Source organism: Alosa alosa, chromosome 14 (assembly GCF_017589495.1).
Source record: "Alosa alosa isolate M-15738 ecotype Scorff River chromosome 14, AALO_Geno_1.1, whole genome shotgun sequence".
Taxonomy (NCBI): Eukaryota; Metazoa; Chordata; class Actinopteri; order Clupeiformes; family Clupeidae; genus Alosa; species Alosa alosa.
The window spans coordinates 4,190,521-4,207,181 of record NC_063202.1 but is presented as its reverse complement, the minus strand read 5'-3'; the positions used below and the strand labels follow the sequence as shown (position 1 = coordinate 4,207,181).

General features: G+C 47.2%; 1 protein-coding gene across 1 annotated transcript in view; it reads right to left on the bottom strand.

The window, feature by feature from the left end:
• ankrd11 (ankyrin repeat domain 11) overlaps positions 1-16,661 on the bottom strand; it is a 112,972-nt gene that overhangs the window by 5,044 nt on the left and 91,267 nt on the right. Inside the window, exons 5-12 of the mRNA XM_048262691.1 lie at positions 10,888-11,061; positions 9,289-9,489; positions 8,849-8,991; positions 8,557-8,704; positions 1,269-8,380; positions 1,045-1,143; positions 491-634; positions 281-373 (exon numbers count right to left, since the gene is read on the bottom strand). Coding sequence (XP_048118648.1) covers positions 281-373; positions 491-634; positions 1,045-1,143; positions 1,269-8,380; positions 8,557-8,704; positions 8,849-8,991; positions 9,289-9,489; positions 10,888-11,061 — 8,114 coding nt within the window. The remainder of the gene's footprint in view (positions 1-280; positions 374-490; positions 635-1,044; positions 1,144-1,268; positions 8,381-8,556; positions 8,705-8,848; positions 8,992-9,288; positions 9,490-10,887; positions 11,062-16,661) is intronic.

Below are 16,661 nucleotides of genomic sequence, written 5' to 3'. Positions count from 1 at the left end.
AGAATTCAATGGAGCAGACAGACACTTCTGTTTAGACTTGTACTGCTTGACAATCAGAAGGTAATTAGTGCAGCGGTAGAAACACAAGAGGAATAGATGTTGTTTGAGATATTGGAGCATGTTGAGATTTTTGAGAAGCTGGAGCATTCTACATCTAAACATCATACAGGAGGAAATGCCTCCTATGGACTATGCTACTTGACTATTTTTTCTTGCGTCAGATTATTCCTGACAAATGAGAGGATACCATATATAGAGTATCTGATCCACTGGTGCTTACCTTCATGCGATCATACTTGTCGTCTACATCTTGAATCCAGGAAATGAACTGGCGAGCGTTGAAGCGATCTCTCACCGACTTGTTTTCATCCCCCTGGGGAGACAGAAAACAAAATGTACAAAACAGAAACACGACCACAGCGGTCAAACAACTGCCAGAGACCAAAGACAAGTGGAAATGTACATGTAGAGCTCCAGGTTCTCAGCTTACCTGGCTTTCAGATGGCATGTTGTACACCTCAGAGTCCAGCAGCATGGTGCAAGCACTGAACGGAACAGCCTGATTGGCTATCGTTCTGGCTGCTCTGCAGTGAACTCTCAGGACTTCCTGTTCACAGGAGACAATCAGCTTCTCCTGAAAGGTACAAGTGAGTTATGAGTTCGAGGGGAATACAAGTCATCTGTACTTCTGAATCTCCTTCAGCAAACTTTGGAGCAGTTGTAATGAAAAAAAGAGGAAAGTCTTATTAAAAACAGAGAGGGAAAAAAATGATCAAGGTCTAACAAGATTCAGTGGAGGCACATTAGATGAGAGATGAAATGGTGGTGTTGATTGCACTGTGATATGCTTACCAGGCAGTGGGAATGCATATTGCAGTTACATTGCTTTTCTATTATGGGGCAACTTTGATCATTCATCAAAGGTTTTGCGCTCTTGCGATCAAAGCCCACGCTCTAACAGACTGACTTCAGAAGTTAGGGAGGGGGGTTGGGGTTGAGAGAGAGAGAGAGATAGAGAGAGAGAGAAAGAAAGAAAGCGCTTACCCGCTCAATGCTGTGCTGCAGTCTCAGCTTCCCTCTCACAGCCTCCTGCTGTCTAAAGAGATCCTTGAGGGGCTCTGTCAGAGATGGGGGCGGAGCGATCTGAGGGGAAGAAAAAAAAACAACACAGTGAGGTCTTGTCATTCATCAGCCACCAAAAACTCCTGAGGAGAAAATGAACACACAGACGAAGAAGAAAAAAAGAGGAAAAAAGATGAAGTGCTCACCACAGGGATGTGAAGTTTGCTCAGAGGCTTGCCATCCAGCAGGTAGGAGCCGGTGTAAGTCACGTACTCGGCATAGCACTGAGGGGCCTGGGGTGTGATGTAGCACAGGATCTTTCGCTTCTCCTCGATCTTCTTGCGGATCTGCAGGTACTCGAAGTACGGGTTGGAGCGGTCGCTGTGGTAGGGCTCGATGTCATCCAGCTTGATGGCGTTCACGATGACCGCCAACGTCTGCTGGATCATCTCTCGCGTCTGCTGCATGGCCGTGTTCACCAGCTGGACCTGCACAGGCTGCTGGCCTGATTTCGGGAACTTCCTCTTGCGTGGGTGCTGCACCTGGGAGTCCTCGTCCTCCACTGGCCGCCCCTTGGTTTTGGTGCCAGGAGGAGCAGCTGGGGTGGCGCTCGGTGGGGTTGAGTTGCTGATGGGATCCTTCTCTTTCTCTGCGGGCAAGGAGGAGGCTGTGGTCTGGGTAGTGAGCGTGGCTGTGGTGGTGACCGATGAGGTGGCAGACGACGCAGTCACGCTAACAGGGCTGACTGTCGTGTTCTGCTGCTTGTTCTGGATGGCAAGCATCTGGGCCCGGGTGCGGGTCATTCTCGGGGCAATCTCCACCTTCTTAGACACCTCAGATGTTGCAGTCACCGACACAGTCAGTTTAGAGGAAGAGTCAGCAACCTCGGTCACCTGTACTGTACAAGAGGTGGTAACAGCAGCTGTGACCAAAGTCGAGTGGTGAGGACTACTAGATGCGCTTACAATCAAAGTCGGCGTGACACTTCTCTGCTCAGGCTTCAACTCCAGAGTAGACACTGTGGCAGAGAGGGACATTTCAGTGGATGCTTCTTTTTGTCCATAATCCTGGTCATTTTCGGTGAGTGCTGCAGGAAACAGCATTGCCCCATCACTGACAGACTCAGTCAAAGTGGCAGGTTCTTCATGGGCTGCCTCTTTCAGGTCATCTTCCTGCATGCGCTCAGGCTCAGGTTCTATCTCAGGTCTGTATTCGCTCTCATGTGGTGTAAACACAGAATCCTGAGGAGCTTCTGGTGGTGCCAAAACTGGGGAACATGGTGCTTTAGGCAGCAGAGGCAAGTCCACTTCTATAAGTTCAGGCTCTTCCTCTCTGGTTTCCATGGCTCTCTCTGACTTCATCAGATTTCCAGAATGGGGATGTTCCACTGGCACAGGGTCCGTTATTCCTGGCTCTGCTATACCTTTCTCTTGGAATGGAAGATCTGGGAGAGAGAATGGTCCTAAGTCATCTAGCTCATCCACTGTAGCAGAGAATGGGTCGGCCCAGGGCACCACAGGCTCGCGGCTAACGGCAGGGGCCATAGTATCCTCAGTAGGGTAGCCGAGAGAGTTCTGTCTACTCTCATGCGTCACACACGGAGGCTCTGGGTGAAGCTGATCCTCTTCCATGCTGGGTTTGCAATCTGGGAAGAAAGACTCAATATGTGTCGTAGAGGATGATGCCATATAGTTTGTCTCAGACTCCATAGGCTCTGGTAAAGGTGTTTTGGGTGATGGAAGGTCATGCACTTCCTCTTTAGGAGCTTCATACTCAGGCTCGGCAACGTGTGCTAAGCAGTAAGTTGCAGTTGGATAAGCAGAATATGGTGGTGTCACTGATGGATGGACAGGGATGTGCGGTAGATCAGCATCCGAGTGGTGGAATGGGCTGCTAATCTTTGAAACTGCTGCTTCTACTTCGGCATAAGATGACTGGGGTGACTTCAAGCCTACCACTGGATTCCAGCTCAAGGCTTGGTCACAGGGGTTCTCTGTGATGCCGACAGGCTGATGTGGGGGTGTCAAAGTGAGTATCTCTACATCCCTCCTGTCTGGAGACTCGGGCCAGCTCTTTTTCAGGGCACTCTCAATTTCAGGAGAGAACGGTCTGTCCTCTCTGGACTCAATGGCTTTCTCTGCAGAATGCTCAGCCTCTGCAACATCTTCCACATCATCATCCACATCCTCCTCCTCGTGGTCTTCCTCCTCCTCCTCCTCCTCCTCTTCCTCCTCCTCCTCCTCCTCCTCCTCTTCCTCCTCCTCAACCTCTGGATCTTCAGTGACAGCGGGCAAGTAATCGCTCCCACTGACGGGGTCTGATGGCAACAGTCTGGGCTCACTATGGGGAGGCTCTGAGAGATCATCGATGTCCATGGGAGGCAGAGCGGCAGGGGCAGGGGTTGGTGGAGCAGCAATGTCCAGGCATGGCTCTTGGGGATCGGGTCTGTGGACTGGAGTTGAAGGCTTTGGCAGGAAGTTGCTATAAATGTTGTCTGTGGGGTGCTCACTGTCAGTAACCGCATTTGATGTAGATCCATCTGGCAGGTGTTGGGAAGAGTCGGGCCTCGGTGAAAGCATTTCGATGGGAGGGGAGAAGTAAGGAGGAGATGGACAGACAAGTCTGTCTTCAGGAGGATAGGAGGCAGAGGACTCATATTCGGAAGCTCCAGAGGCACTCTGCGAACGAGGGAATTTGTCAGCCTCTGCCTTGAACTCCTCTTCCAGAGGTCTTCTAACATCACAGGACGCAGACCGACTGACCAGAGGAAGCTGGAGATTTTTAGCTGGTGTGAGGCAAGTGGTCTCTTGGTAGTTGTGAGATGGATTAGAATATCTGTCAAAGAATGATGGTGAACAGGCATTCACTGAGGGGTCTTCAAACACAATTTCAGGGTAATCCTCTGTACTGCAAGATGGTGTGCGTGGAGTCTGCATGACTTCCTCATAACTGGGGCAAGAGATCACTGACGTGGGAGTGGGAACTCCTGTTGGTCTATTCTGATCAGGCCTGGGGGAGGCAGGAAGGTTTTCGTTCATCTGATGGCCAGCTAGCCAGTCCTTTGAATTTTGACTGTCCAATGGCTGGGACTTTCTATCAGGTGACATCATTTGAGCCGGAAGACCAACATCTTTGAGTTTCTTCTCTTTCAACGCAGATTCCAGAGAGCTTGATTTTTTAGAGGACAGGTCATTACGATTCTTCTTCAGCTCTTCACTTGGCTTGCTTCTGTCCTTGAGTTTAGGATCACCTGACCTATGTCTCAACTTTTCCATCTGTTTCATCCGCTCTTTGTGTTTCTTATGCCGTTCTTCCACCTCTTGATCTTTTAAACTGAGCATTTTACCAAAGCTCGTCAGCCTAAGATCTCCATCCACGAGCAGTTTCTCACGCGGACGGCTGTCTTTTCGAGTAGAGTCTTTGGATGTGGGAGTGAGTTTGTCATTCTCTTCTTTGACCTTTGTCTTGCTAAAGTCCACTCTGTTGTCTTTGTCCAAGATGTCCCTGTGTCGTTCTTTACTTTTGGGATCGTATTTTGGACTGTCTTCTTTAGACTTTTCCTTTACATTAGTCACTTGAGGACTCTCCTTTACTCCAGATTTCAAATCTTCCTTGGAGTGCCTAAATGATCCAAACGCATCAGAGTATTTATGCTTTTCCTCCTTCACCTTCTCTTTATGTTTCTCCTTTTTCTTTTTGTCTTTCATTTTGTCAATGCTGATGATACTGCTTGCCTTGTCCTTGTCAGCCTTTTTGGACATCTCCTTTTCAAATTCCAGAGTTTTATCAAAATCATCCTCTCCCTCTGTCTTCGCCCCATACGGGAAGGTATAAGGATCAGCTTCGAGTGGCATAGGTTCTTTCTCATAAGGTAAGCTTTCCCTGCGACCATAGACTTCTCTGATTTCCTCAGGCTTGTCTCTCTTCTCTCCTTTTTCCTTCTTGATTTTGTCCTTCTCCTTTTCATGACTCTTCTTGGATGAAGAGGAGGATGAGTGTCGATGCCTCTCTTTTTCCCTGAATTTGTCCTGAGGATTGGTAATGGACAGGGAGTCTCTTCTTTCCTCTGTGATGTCAAGAGAGCTAATGGTGGAAGAGTCATACAAACTGCTCGGCACAGGCTCGTGGCCTCTATCTGTGAAACTGTCAGATGAGATCTCGCTGTTCTTGTCATTGGAGTCATCCTTGTAATCATTCATGGCCTCCTCCTCAAGCTTTTCCAGCAATGATTTCTCATTTTCACCACTCCCCTTGGACGCTTTTCTGTCTTTCAGGTGGTCTTGCTTGTCTTTGTATTTGCTCTTGCCCTTCTCTTCGCTGACTTCTCTCTTGTCCACAAGTTTTTGCTTATTTTTCTTGTCCTGATTTGAGTCCACCGATATTCTGTCTTTGCGATCTTTGTGTTTTGTGTCTGCTGACTCCTTGTCCTTTTTATCCTTATTGTGTTTTTCCAAAGAGCCTTTCCTTTCTTTTCCGGGATCAAATGAGGTCTTATCTTTCTTCTTTTCTTTATGCTCCTTGTCTTTCTGTTTGTCTGTGGAGTGCTGCTTCACTTCTGCAGAATATTTCCTATGTTTCTCTGACTGGAAGAGGTCTAACTCATCCACATCAGGTGTTGAGTCTTTTCGGTGGGAATCTGACAGACCAAGAGAGTCACTTAATTTTGCCACGCCGCCATTATAGTTATCCTCCTCATCTTCGCTCTCATCTGTGAAGATGTCTTCGATTTTGTACCACGTCTTCTCTTTCTTCTCAGGTTTACGTTCTTCCTTTTTTAGCTCCAGGAACTCCTTGTCCCGGTCATTATGTTTTTCCAGCACAGTCTTTTCCTTTTTGTCTTTGCTCTGATCAGATGACACTTTGCGGTCTTTGTCTTTATTATGGGAGTCTTTGTGTTTGTCTTTTGCTCCTTCCTTCTTCTCCTTAGAGCTTCTGTCAGTGTCTTTCTCCTTGAGGACTTTTTCCATGGAGCTTCTATCGGCCTTCTCCTTCTCCTGGTCTTGGCTTCTGTCTTTTGGCTTGTCCTTGTGTTTATCTCCTTTAGATTTTTCTTTCTTCTCCACTCCATCCCCTTTCTTCTCCTTGCCAGAGTGGTTTCTCTCCCTGAGTTCAGATTTGCCAGTGGTTTCACTCTCAGATTTGTCTTTGAAGAAGGATTCTCCACCATACTCATCTCTCAAAGATTCCACTTTAGCTTTAGAGTCTTTTCTCTCTTTAGAAAATTCGTAGGAGTCTTTTCTGTCTCTGCTGCCATCGACTGAATCCTTTTCCTTCCTGTCTTTGACGACCTCTGTGGACTCCTTCCGCTTCTTCTCTTTTTCTGAGTAGCTGGAGTTTAGTTTCTGTTTATCTGTCCAGTCCTTTTTCTTTTCACTGACTTTTTCAGAAGAGTCTTTATCTTTTTTCTTGGTCGTGGTGTCTTTCTCTGAGCGTTTATCCCCGTAATCTGACTTTTTGTCCTTAACTTTGTTCTCCTTCTTTCGGTCTCGGCTCTCTTCTTTTACCGTCTCCACAGTCAGTTTGACAGCGTTGTTTGACTTATACTCTTTGTATTCCTTGACTGGAGTGTCCCAGCTGTCTTCTCCATCCCCATAAAGCGAATCTGAGGAAAGGTCCGACTGCCATCGGTCATGGGGATCGTCTGAGGCGCTGAGTTTTGTGTCCTCTAAAAAATTATTTTTGATGTCATACTCATCGTAGATCGGCTCCTCCTTCAGCACCTTGTCTTTCTTTGACTTCTCCTTCTCCTCCTTGGAGCTTTTCTCCTTCTCTGATTTAAAATGTTTCTCCTCTTTAAGTTCAATCTTTTTGTCAGGTTTACAGGACTTGTCCTTGGACTTTTTCTTTTTGTCATCTTTGTGAGCTTTCTGCTTGTCGTCCTTGGGCTTTTCTTTATCCTTGATGCCCCTGTCCTTCTCAGATTTGATCGCTTTGTCCCGCTCCTCTTTGCTGGCTTTCTCCTTGGTGGACTCTTTTGTCTTCTTAGATTTCTCTTCTTTATTGCCTCTTTGTACCTCCTTTCCAGTCCATTCTTTGTCTTCAGATTTACCCTTAGGCAACCTATCCTCTTTCTTAAAGTGATCTTTATCATGTTTAGAAAGCTTCACCTTACTTTCAGACGTAGCCTCTGACTCAACAATGAGTGACTTTTGCCGAGAATCATCATAGTCAAAGGAATAACTCTTGACAAACTTTTCGTTCATGTCTTGATTCAGCACAAGACTGGGGGCTTTCTCCTTCTCCTTGTTTTTATGTTTGTGTTTCACTTTATGCTTCTTCAACACTTTGCCATCTTTGTCTGTTTTTGAGACCGCTCCATCTGTGTTGGAGGTCTTATAAAAGTCCGAGCTCTTCTTGTCTATCGCACTGGCATGTGCATTGTTTTTCTTTTTACTGTCCGGGACTTTCTTTTTCACCTGTTTCACAGACTCCACACTCGAGTCTGCGGAGGAGTAATCTGACTCGCTGGAAAGCCTCTCTCTGACTGAATCTGAGAGTGAGCTGACATCAGACCATGGTGGAGAGGACACCGTCTTCCAGCCATCAGTCCGCCACTGCTTCGGATGCTGCTCAGCCAGAGACTGTGTCAGCTTCTGCGAACTTAAACTCCCGTGTGAGGACGAAGAGGAGGAGGCAGAGAGCGAGCTAAAAACGGACGACTCTTTAAGGCTCAGGGCATTAGAGTCCTTTAAACAGTTTGAGCTCTGCAATGAGCCCTTGTCGTCCTCACTCTCCAAATCTCCTATCTCTGAATCTGAGGTACAGAACTTGCCAAACCGCACCTCCTTGCTGGCGTTGCTCTTGGTCTCCTTCTTTCTCTTCTTTTTGACTTTACTCTTTTCCTTCTGCTGTTGCTTGGAGCTGAGAGCAGCGGAGTCCCGGCTTTTGGCATTGGTGGCCGGCGTTGACTGCCGCTGCGTCGGTGTGGGGGTGAAACACAAAGTGCGGTCGTCCTCGTCTGAGCTGTTGCTGTCCGACATGATGCGACGCGCAGGCTTCTTTGGTGTTAGCGAGTTGGTTTTGGAATAGGTTTTGACCTCCATCTTGGGTATTGAGATGAAGCTGTTGGGCTTGGTGACAGGGTCCTTGCGGAAGTCCTTCTTGAGTAGGTGCTTGTCGTCGACAGGCGGGACGCGCTCCACCTCATCATCCTCATCAAACTCGTATTCATCCTTGATGGGTGTGGTGGTGGTTGACTTGGGAGGATCAAGGCTCTTCCCTTTCAACTTCAGGCCCTTCTCAAACTCTGAGTCTGTGTTATTGCCGTCAACAGAGCTGGATGGGGCAAACGAAGGAGCGTCCTCTTCCTCCGAGGATTCTGCACAGATAAAGATTTTCCATTAACCTCCAGTGCATAATTTCTAAGACAATAAAACTGTAATATTTCATATCAAACTGTTCTGGAATTCAAGCTATCGCAATTATCAGTGCTACATCACAGACATAATATAATTATCAGTAATGTATAATAGAAGCTGGAATTGTGGTACACACCAGAAGAGCTCTCTTCGCTGGAGGTGTAAGTGCCTTTTCCCAGCAACAGATTGAGCATGGTTGGGGAGTTTGCCACCTTCAACGGCGTTTCACCTTTTCTGTTGCTTTGACAAGGGTCACCTCCATATCGCAACAGCAACTTCACCACCTGTAAAAAGTGTCAGAGAAAGGTCAACAACTAAAATAAGTTAAATGGTCAAGAAACTCAATAACAAAGCAGAACAACTTTTAGAGCTCTATCCCTGCCATCATAACACATATCTTATCAACAGCCAAATGAGGCTATCCTTACCTTGAAGTGCCCATTGTTGGATGCATCATGCAGAGGGGTGTCGTCGTCCCCACCCTTGGTGTTGACCTCTGCACCGGCTGCCAGCAGCTGTTTGGCCACTTCATAGTAGCCCCTGTTGCATGCTTCATGCAATGCAGTCCAGCCTGCAAAACATCACGTGACATGACATTAGCAAGTACAAAAGCACATATAACAATGATCTACACCTTACTTTGGTACTGTGTTGTTTTAAACAAAGAACAACGGTCTCTCTTTTAAATACTGCTTAACATTCTGCAGAGCACCACAAAATGCAGCTTCGCTTAACCCAAATATAGTACAGTCAAACCAAAAGCAAAAACAAGCTTGAACTTGAATCTTTATTAGGGAGTCATACCCAGCAGAAGGATTATAAGTGTGTATGTGACTAACAGCCCTAATGAGGTGGAATCTCTGCTCACCTGCAAAGTCTTTTACATTCACGTCAGCTCCCTCTTTAATGAGCTCCTTGATGCGGCGTGCCTCCCCACGAATGGCGGCCCGGTGCAGCCGCGTCTCGCCCCGCTCGTTCCTCTTGTTTACTTTGTCTTTGGTTTTTGAGGCAGAGTTTGGCGTTCCCTTCTGGCCCCCGCTGGACTGCGACTGGTGCTTTGGTGTGGTGTCTGAAGATGACATGAGACAAGACATTCAAAACATGTGTTTTTTTTTTACACCCCCACCAACACCGTTTTGGTTGTTTGTTTGGTCACCATTGCAAATAAGAAGCGCAGTGACTTGCCTGCTTAAATAAAATAAGATAAAAACAAATCTTTAACCGGGATCAAGGTATGGCAACAGCACATGCATGTGCAATCATCTGCAACAAGCTACACATTAATAAACATATGTAGTATTGAATGTCTCCTTGTACACCAGATGGGGGCAGTATTGACCAAGTCATAAACAAGAGGAAATGGTCTCCACACTCCCAGTGGCCATGCTAGTTTCATCCCATTTTATAGATTAAACCTAATCCTTAATCACATTTATAATATTGAGTTTGTAGGTCATTGCCCCAAATGCTACACGAAACTCAACGTAATCTATGCTTTGTGCTCTGGGTGTAAACAAAGGCGTCCCCACCCCAACCCCCTCTCACATTCCCAGTTTCAGTTGGCTACTACAAACCTGACTGGGCAGATGCTATTTTCCATTCCAATGCATTCAGCTTTTCCCACTAAACAGTTCAGATTTAACCCCGTAAATCATAGCCGTGGCAGAACAAGTGTTTAGTCCCTTTTACAAATCAGATCCTGCTCTGGTTTGGTCTTACAACATGCTGAGGTATCAGCACTGGAGCAGGAAATGCTAAATCAGAGTAATCTAATAGAAGAATGCATTCTTAAGATAAGAAATAAACACAGGGCCTAAGCTCCGGATATTCTGTGGTTTTGGCCAAACGCTCGGATTGTACCATTAGACGCTTTCAGACTAATGCAACTCTGGACAAGTGCTTGCAAACTTTCATTTCCCTAATGGCCCCAACATGAGATTGTGAAACAGAGGGAACCAACTAAGAAACTCAAGATGGAGATTTTTTGTGCAGCAACAAACAAACATAACAACAGCGACAGGCCATTCATTGTACCCATGCTGGCAAGACAACAAAAACAACAAGCGATTAAAGGTAAAGGCTGTATCTCAATGATATGAGAATTGTTATTTTGTAAAATTGCATTATTATTAAGCAGTATGGTCAGAGTTTAATGAGAACCTTGGTGTGTGTGTGTGTGTGTGTGTGTGTGTGTGTGTATGTAGGGGCTGACCAAGAGAGAGTGGCAGACACCCAGACAACTCGACTTCTCCTTCCACGCTCTGGGTATCTGTGTGTGTTTGTGTGTGCGCGTGTCTGGGTATCTGTGTGTGTGCACGTGTGTGTGTGTGTGTGTGTGTGTGTGTGTGTGTGTGTGTGTGTGCACGTGTGTGTCTTTGTGTGTGTGTGTGTCTGTGTGCGTGCACGCATGTCCACCAAGCCCTCCCTGTGCCCCTCGTGGGACGTGGTGCCCATGACAAACACGCACCTGGACTGTTGACTGACTCCTCGGCAGTCATCTGCATGAGCAGGGCCACCTGCTGTCGCTCGGAGAGGGGGTACCCAGCCCGGATCCCCGGCTTGCCCATCCCAAAGGGTAGGCTGGGCTTCCTGGTGCTGGTGGGCTCCTTTTTAACACGCTTCCGCTCCGGACCTTGCTTTTCTGTGGGAGGGACAGAGAGGAGCCATGAGACCACTGTGCATTTTAAGAACACACACATACACACACAGACACAGACACGCACGCACGCACACACGCACACACACACACACACAGCTACTCAGTGTAAGCATGGATCACTGCCCATTTACTTAACATTCGTTTACTTCCAGTTAAAATTCATCAAGGGGTTCCCTAGCTCCAGGATCTCACCTACTAACTAAATGTCAGAGGTGTGTGACCTTTTTCACTTGCTTCTTTCCTTTCAAGAGTGAAGCCTTTGTGCTTCTGTGTGTTTGCGTGTGTACGTGTGTGTGTCGTTTGTGTATGTGCTTGCGTGACTGAGTGGTGCCTTTCACAGTCTCTAGACATTTTTGAAGGTCAAGTGAAACCCAGATCTCCCAGGTGAATTCCCCCTCTCTCTCTCCCTCTCGCCACATCAGCATCCACACTCAGGGGTCCCTGTGCCCGTGCCCGTGCCCCGTGCCCCGTGCCCCGTGCCCCGTGCCCCGTGCGGGTGGGCAGAGAACACACAGTGTGCCATTACCCAGCAGTCTCCACAGGGGAGGGAGGCACACACTGTGTCGCTCTGAGCTGACTTGCCTGTCTGTGTGGGTGTGTGTGTGTGTGTGTGTGTGTGTGTGCATTGCTCTGAGGGTGTGACTTGGCATTGGGACAGTGATTACAAAATGGCTGGTGTTCCATTTCAACGTGGCAGAGGCAAGGTCACCACACTGGTGAGGCTCAGGACAAAAGCAGCTGTTCTTTGCAGGCACGCCCATCAAGTATTTTCAGCGTCAGTGCGTTAGCATATCCACCCCACCCCCACTTGTCCACACACACACACACACACACACACACACACACCACCGCCATAAAGCACCGTGGGGTGAGGGAGGGGTGCAGGAGACAATTACAAAAATGAATGCCAGACCAAAATAGAGCTCACTGAGCCTCAAACAATCCACGCTACAACTGACACCACTGGGTGATAATATTTTTTCATAAACATGAATATGTTCAAAATTCATGAATATATCAGCACCGATACAGACAGACAGACAGACACAGACACGGTGTAAGCTGCATGCTGCTTGCATGCTCTAATCATGGGGAAGCTCTTAGTAGCCCAACTAGGCCGTTACTCTCTCAACATAGCAATTTGCTCAAGGTCACAAGCTTAATTTATGGTAAGAGGAAACATGTCAAAATTTGGCTTCCGGTGGCCTATTTGCTTTCCAGGGATCCTTTTTACTACCGCTTGAGCTGATGAACTCTCACTAACATCTGTAAATACTTTCACTTGATGTGTCCCTCCCCAGCCCCCTCCACCACACACACACACACACACACACACACACACACACACACACACACACACACACACACACACACACAGGGTCCATATAGGCACATTCTTTTGATTCAGACCGTAAGAGTGTAAACCGCAGGAGCAGTCATCTTGACATGTTTTCAGGCGGTGGAATTTGAGAGGGCTAAAAATCGCAAAGCTAGCTTTTCCAGTCCCTTATAGGAAAAAAAGAGTCCCCGAGTTCAGTAATCAAAAAAAGTCAAAGTCAGAGAATTTCTTCAGTTCCAGACATACAAAGAGTTCAGTAATGAGTTTCTCACTATCCCCACGGTGAAGACAAGACATATTTTACCAATTTTAAGTCCACAGACAAACACATTCAAGAAACAAAAAAGTAATAAATAAGTAAATAAGAGGGCATATAATAATGAAAAAATCCAGAAACAGCTTTGGGGCCTACCGATCTAATCGGTACCATCCAGAAACCTTTTCGCAACGCCACAAACATCCACTCTACTGAAGCTAATGAGGCCTCGGTTCCTTGCACAGCATGGTTTAGGAAGAATGGACCTGCTGGGCATAGTATTGTATAAGCCACCCGGCAACTTCATCCCAGACGTACATGTACACTGAACACAGCCAAGCCTACTCAACAATGCTACTGAACACATGGTTATGGTGTAGAACGTGGTGCTCAAATAGAGAACAGCTGGAAGGGGAGGACTGTTCCATCCTGTGTTAAGATTGGCATATCCCGGACCTCTAACACTTTAACGACAGCTGGGACTGATGATGGCCCATGTTTCACGAAAACAAGGTTGGTCAGTTGGTCATCACAGGTTTGGCTTTTGGGTTGGGGAAAGGACTCTTGGCGAAGGAATACTACCTTTTTCTCTTATATACTGATACATCAGTGCTCAGAGCTTGTGAGGAGGACTGAATAAACCTTAAATCTTAAATAACCATGAAGCTCTTATGAACCAACTAAAACATATCTTTGTGGCTGCTACATTGAGCTAATTTCTGTGAGATAAACACAGCTATGGCCTGCATAGACGGTGAATATGGCAGATGTAAAGGTTTTAAAAAAACTAGGCTACATATAGGCTAAATAAAACACTTCAACAAGCTCATGCAAATTATGTTTATGTGTGCGTGCCTATGCACATGTTTGTGTCCAATCTGTAAATTACATCCAAAGAACAAGGCCAAAACCCACAGAACAGCAGGGCAATGGCTGCGTGGCATTCCATGTGGATTACAAGAGATGCAATTAAGACACTGGGCATTGGAAATGCCAGGGCACAACAGCTTCACATAAACCAAAAGCCTGCAGACACACCAGGGTCTCTAATTAATTATGGAAAATAAGGACATCAGAGCTTTGAGCTCCAACATTAAATTCCAGTCCATACTAAATAACACAAGAGTTGCATAAACACCTCAAGGAAAAGAAATGGGCAACAGGCCCTTTGAGACGGTGTTCATGGGGGTAGTTAGGATCCAGACTCGCAAACCAGTCCTGTGTTCATGGGGTAGTTAAGATCCAGACTTGCAAGCCAGTCCTGGTTGCCCTACAATCACCACACACAACAGTAGAAGATTCTGGTCATTATTGTGCTGCATAATGATACTTTATGAACTAATTTGGCTCCAAGAGGCCAAATTCTGACTAACAAGGGTGCCCTGGACGAGATTTTGTGTGGCTAAAAAGGCCTCCGTGGACCTCTGTGCTTCCAACTGCCACATATTTACACGCATATTTACACACACACACACACACACACAGACTAAGAGGCTCATTTACTGACAGTGGTGTTAGCCCCAGTCATACGAGTACGCTGGGTTGGCTGACAACATGCTGACTGTGTGAGTGAGTGCACTGACAACAGAAGTAAGAGCTCAACCACCATAACAGTTTCCCATGATGAAAGGTGACTAGACTTGTTTTGTCCCTCCTCCCCCGCACGTCTTTTCCGAGGCAAACCACTCTGACCGGACCAGCTGGCTGAGTGGCGAGGCCGGCTCTCAGCGCATCAACAGGGAAACCGTCGGCGAGGAAGGTGAATATCAGCAGCAGCAGCAGCAGCAACACCACCACCAACACCAAACGTGCAGGGGGAGCCTGACAAGGTGACCATCGTCGAGGTGGTTCCCGTACTCTCCACCAACGAAGGGGTGTGAGCTCACTCCGATAATCACAGAGCCAGAGACAAACAACAGTGGAGATGCCCATAAGGGCCTGCACACACACACACACACACACACACACACACACACACAGATGCACAAACTCAGACAAACATACATCCAATGCTCACACGGACATTGGCAGAGGCTCGGGGGGAAGCTTTATTGACCAACGTGGCGTAAGAGGGAGAGAGGCTACATGTGCTTTGTGCACCATACCAACATAACAAGCATATGCGCTGCTGCGGGTCAATGCGGGCCTGTGTGTGTATGTGTGTGTGTGTCGCGTCGCTTGTTTACTGTGCGTGCGTGTCTTTTGCATTGTCTAGCGGTGCTCAGTGGGCATTCTCTGTTACTGAGGGTGAGTGTTTGTGTGTGTTATTGTGCCTGGTGAGTAGGAGTTGCTCAGTGAATAGTGTGTGTGTGTGTGTGTGTGTGTGTGTGTGTGTGTGTGTGTGTGTGATGAATGTGTGCTTGTTTGTAAGTGTGGTGTGGGCCTCCTTGGCTGAAGGAAAGGCTGAATCTGGGTCAAGCTCTTGGGTGGGGGCCCGCAAAAGGAGAGGGGGGGCTTCCCATGGTCAGCATGGAGATCCGTTTCTAGCCTGCCTTTGTTCTTGGGCCGACACATGGGGCACACACACACAGACAGGGGGACAGGGGCACATACACACACACACACACACACAGACAGGGGACAGGGGCGGGCACACACACACACACACAGGGGACAGGGGCACACACACACACACACAGAAAGGGGGACAGGGGCACACACACGGCCTCCTTCTGAGGCCTCTCTCAAGGTCTCAAGGAGAATGGCAGCGTGGATGACGGACAGGGACAGCTCTGTCCCTTGATAACATCTGTGTGTAAGTGAAAATGAGCAGAGGACACAATGAAGGGCAGTGTGTGTGTGTGTGTGTGTGTGTGTGTGAGAGAGAGAGAGAGGAGATGGGAGAGAGAGAGAGAGAGAGAGAGAGAGAGAGAAGAGAGAAAGAGTGTGTAACAGAGCAATGCCCAGGGAGAACAGGCAAACAGGAAATGAAGGTTCAGGGACAGGAAGAGCCCACAGGATGTGGTGTCATGGCAGCCTGTGCACGGCTCGGAGGAGAAGAGATGAAACGCATGAGGGAGGCCGATTGAAAGAAAAAGCGAGAGAAGAAACAGCAGAGAGATAAGAAACAAGAGAGGCCTCCTCTACCACATAAACATTATCATCAACCCAAAGGTTACCTTAACTAGCCTCTTTATCGGCAGAGTTCAAAAAGCCTTATACATACATTAAGTAACATTAGATAGCGACGGATAAATCATAACATTGCATACATCACAAGTTTCCTGTCGACGCATAGAGCACTGTAAGAAAAACATCCGCTGGTTTGAGAGGCGAATAATTTGAATTTTAGCGTGTCTGCTGGGCTCATCTTACCTCACACTGCAGTCTAAAAAAGGCCCAAACATGGAGCCCATCCGTCTGAAGAGAGGCAACAGACAGAGAGGAGGCTATGGTGATGCCAGCCTGCCTGCAGCTAGGGAGGCTCACTGGGTGTGTGTGCGTGCGTGTGTGTGTGTCTTCCAGCTTTAGCAAAGCGTGGGCAGCAGAAGCAGAGCGGCACATATTACTGTCTCTTATCAGCCAGCCCACTACTGAGAGAGTGATGGAGAGAGAGAGAGAGAGAGAGAGAGAGAGAGAGAGGAAAGAGAGAGGAGTGAGTGATCGAGAGATGGCAGAGAGAGAGAGTATTACTCATGGGGGAGAGAAGAGCAGAGGATGCTTGTTTCCTAACCACTGCTAGAGCTGCTAGATTAAAACTGAAACCTTTGTTAAATGCTAAATATCTCATGCTACAGCCACCTTGTACAACGCTCCATCAACTCCAGAGACAGGATTTATCATTACATAAATGCATACAGAGTAGTGTTAATTTCGTCAGACGAGACAAGAGGAAATATGTTCGCAACGACCTTTTTTTTCATGACTAAGACGAGACGATGACGAGACGGCAGTAATGTCCTGAAACACTGATTAAGACTATCTTAAGATGCATTATTGTTGACGAAAAAAGACGAGACTAAAATGTTTTGCATGAAATAAAAACTA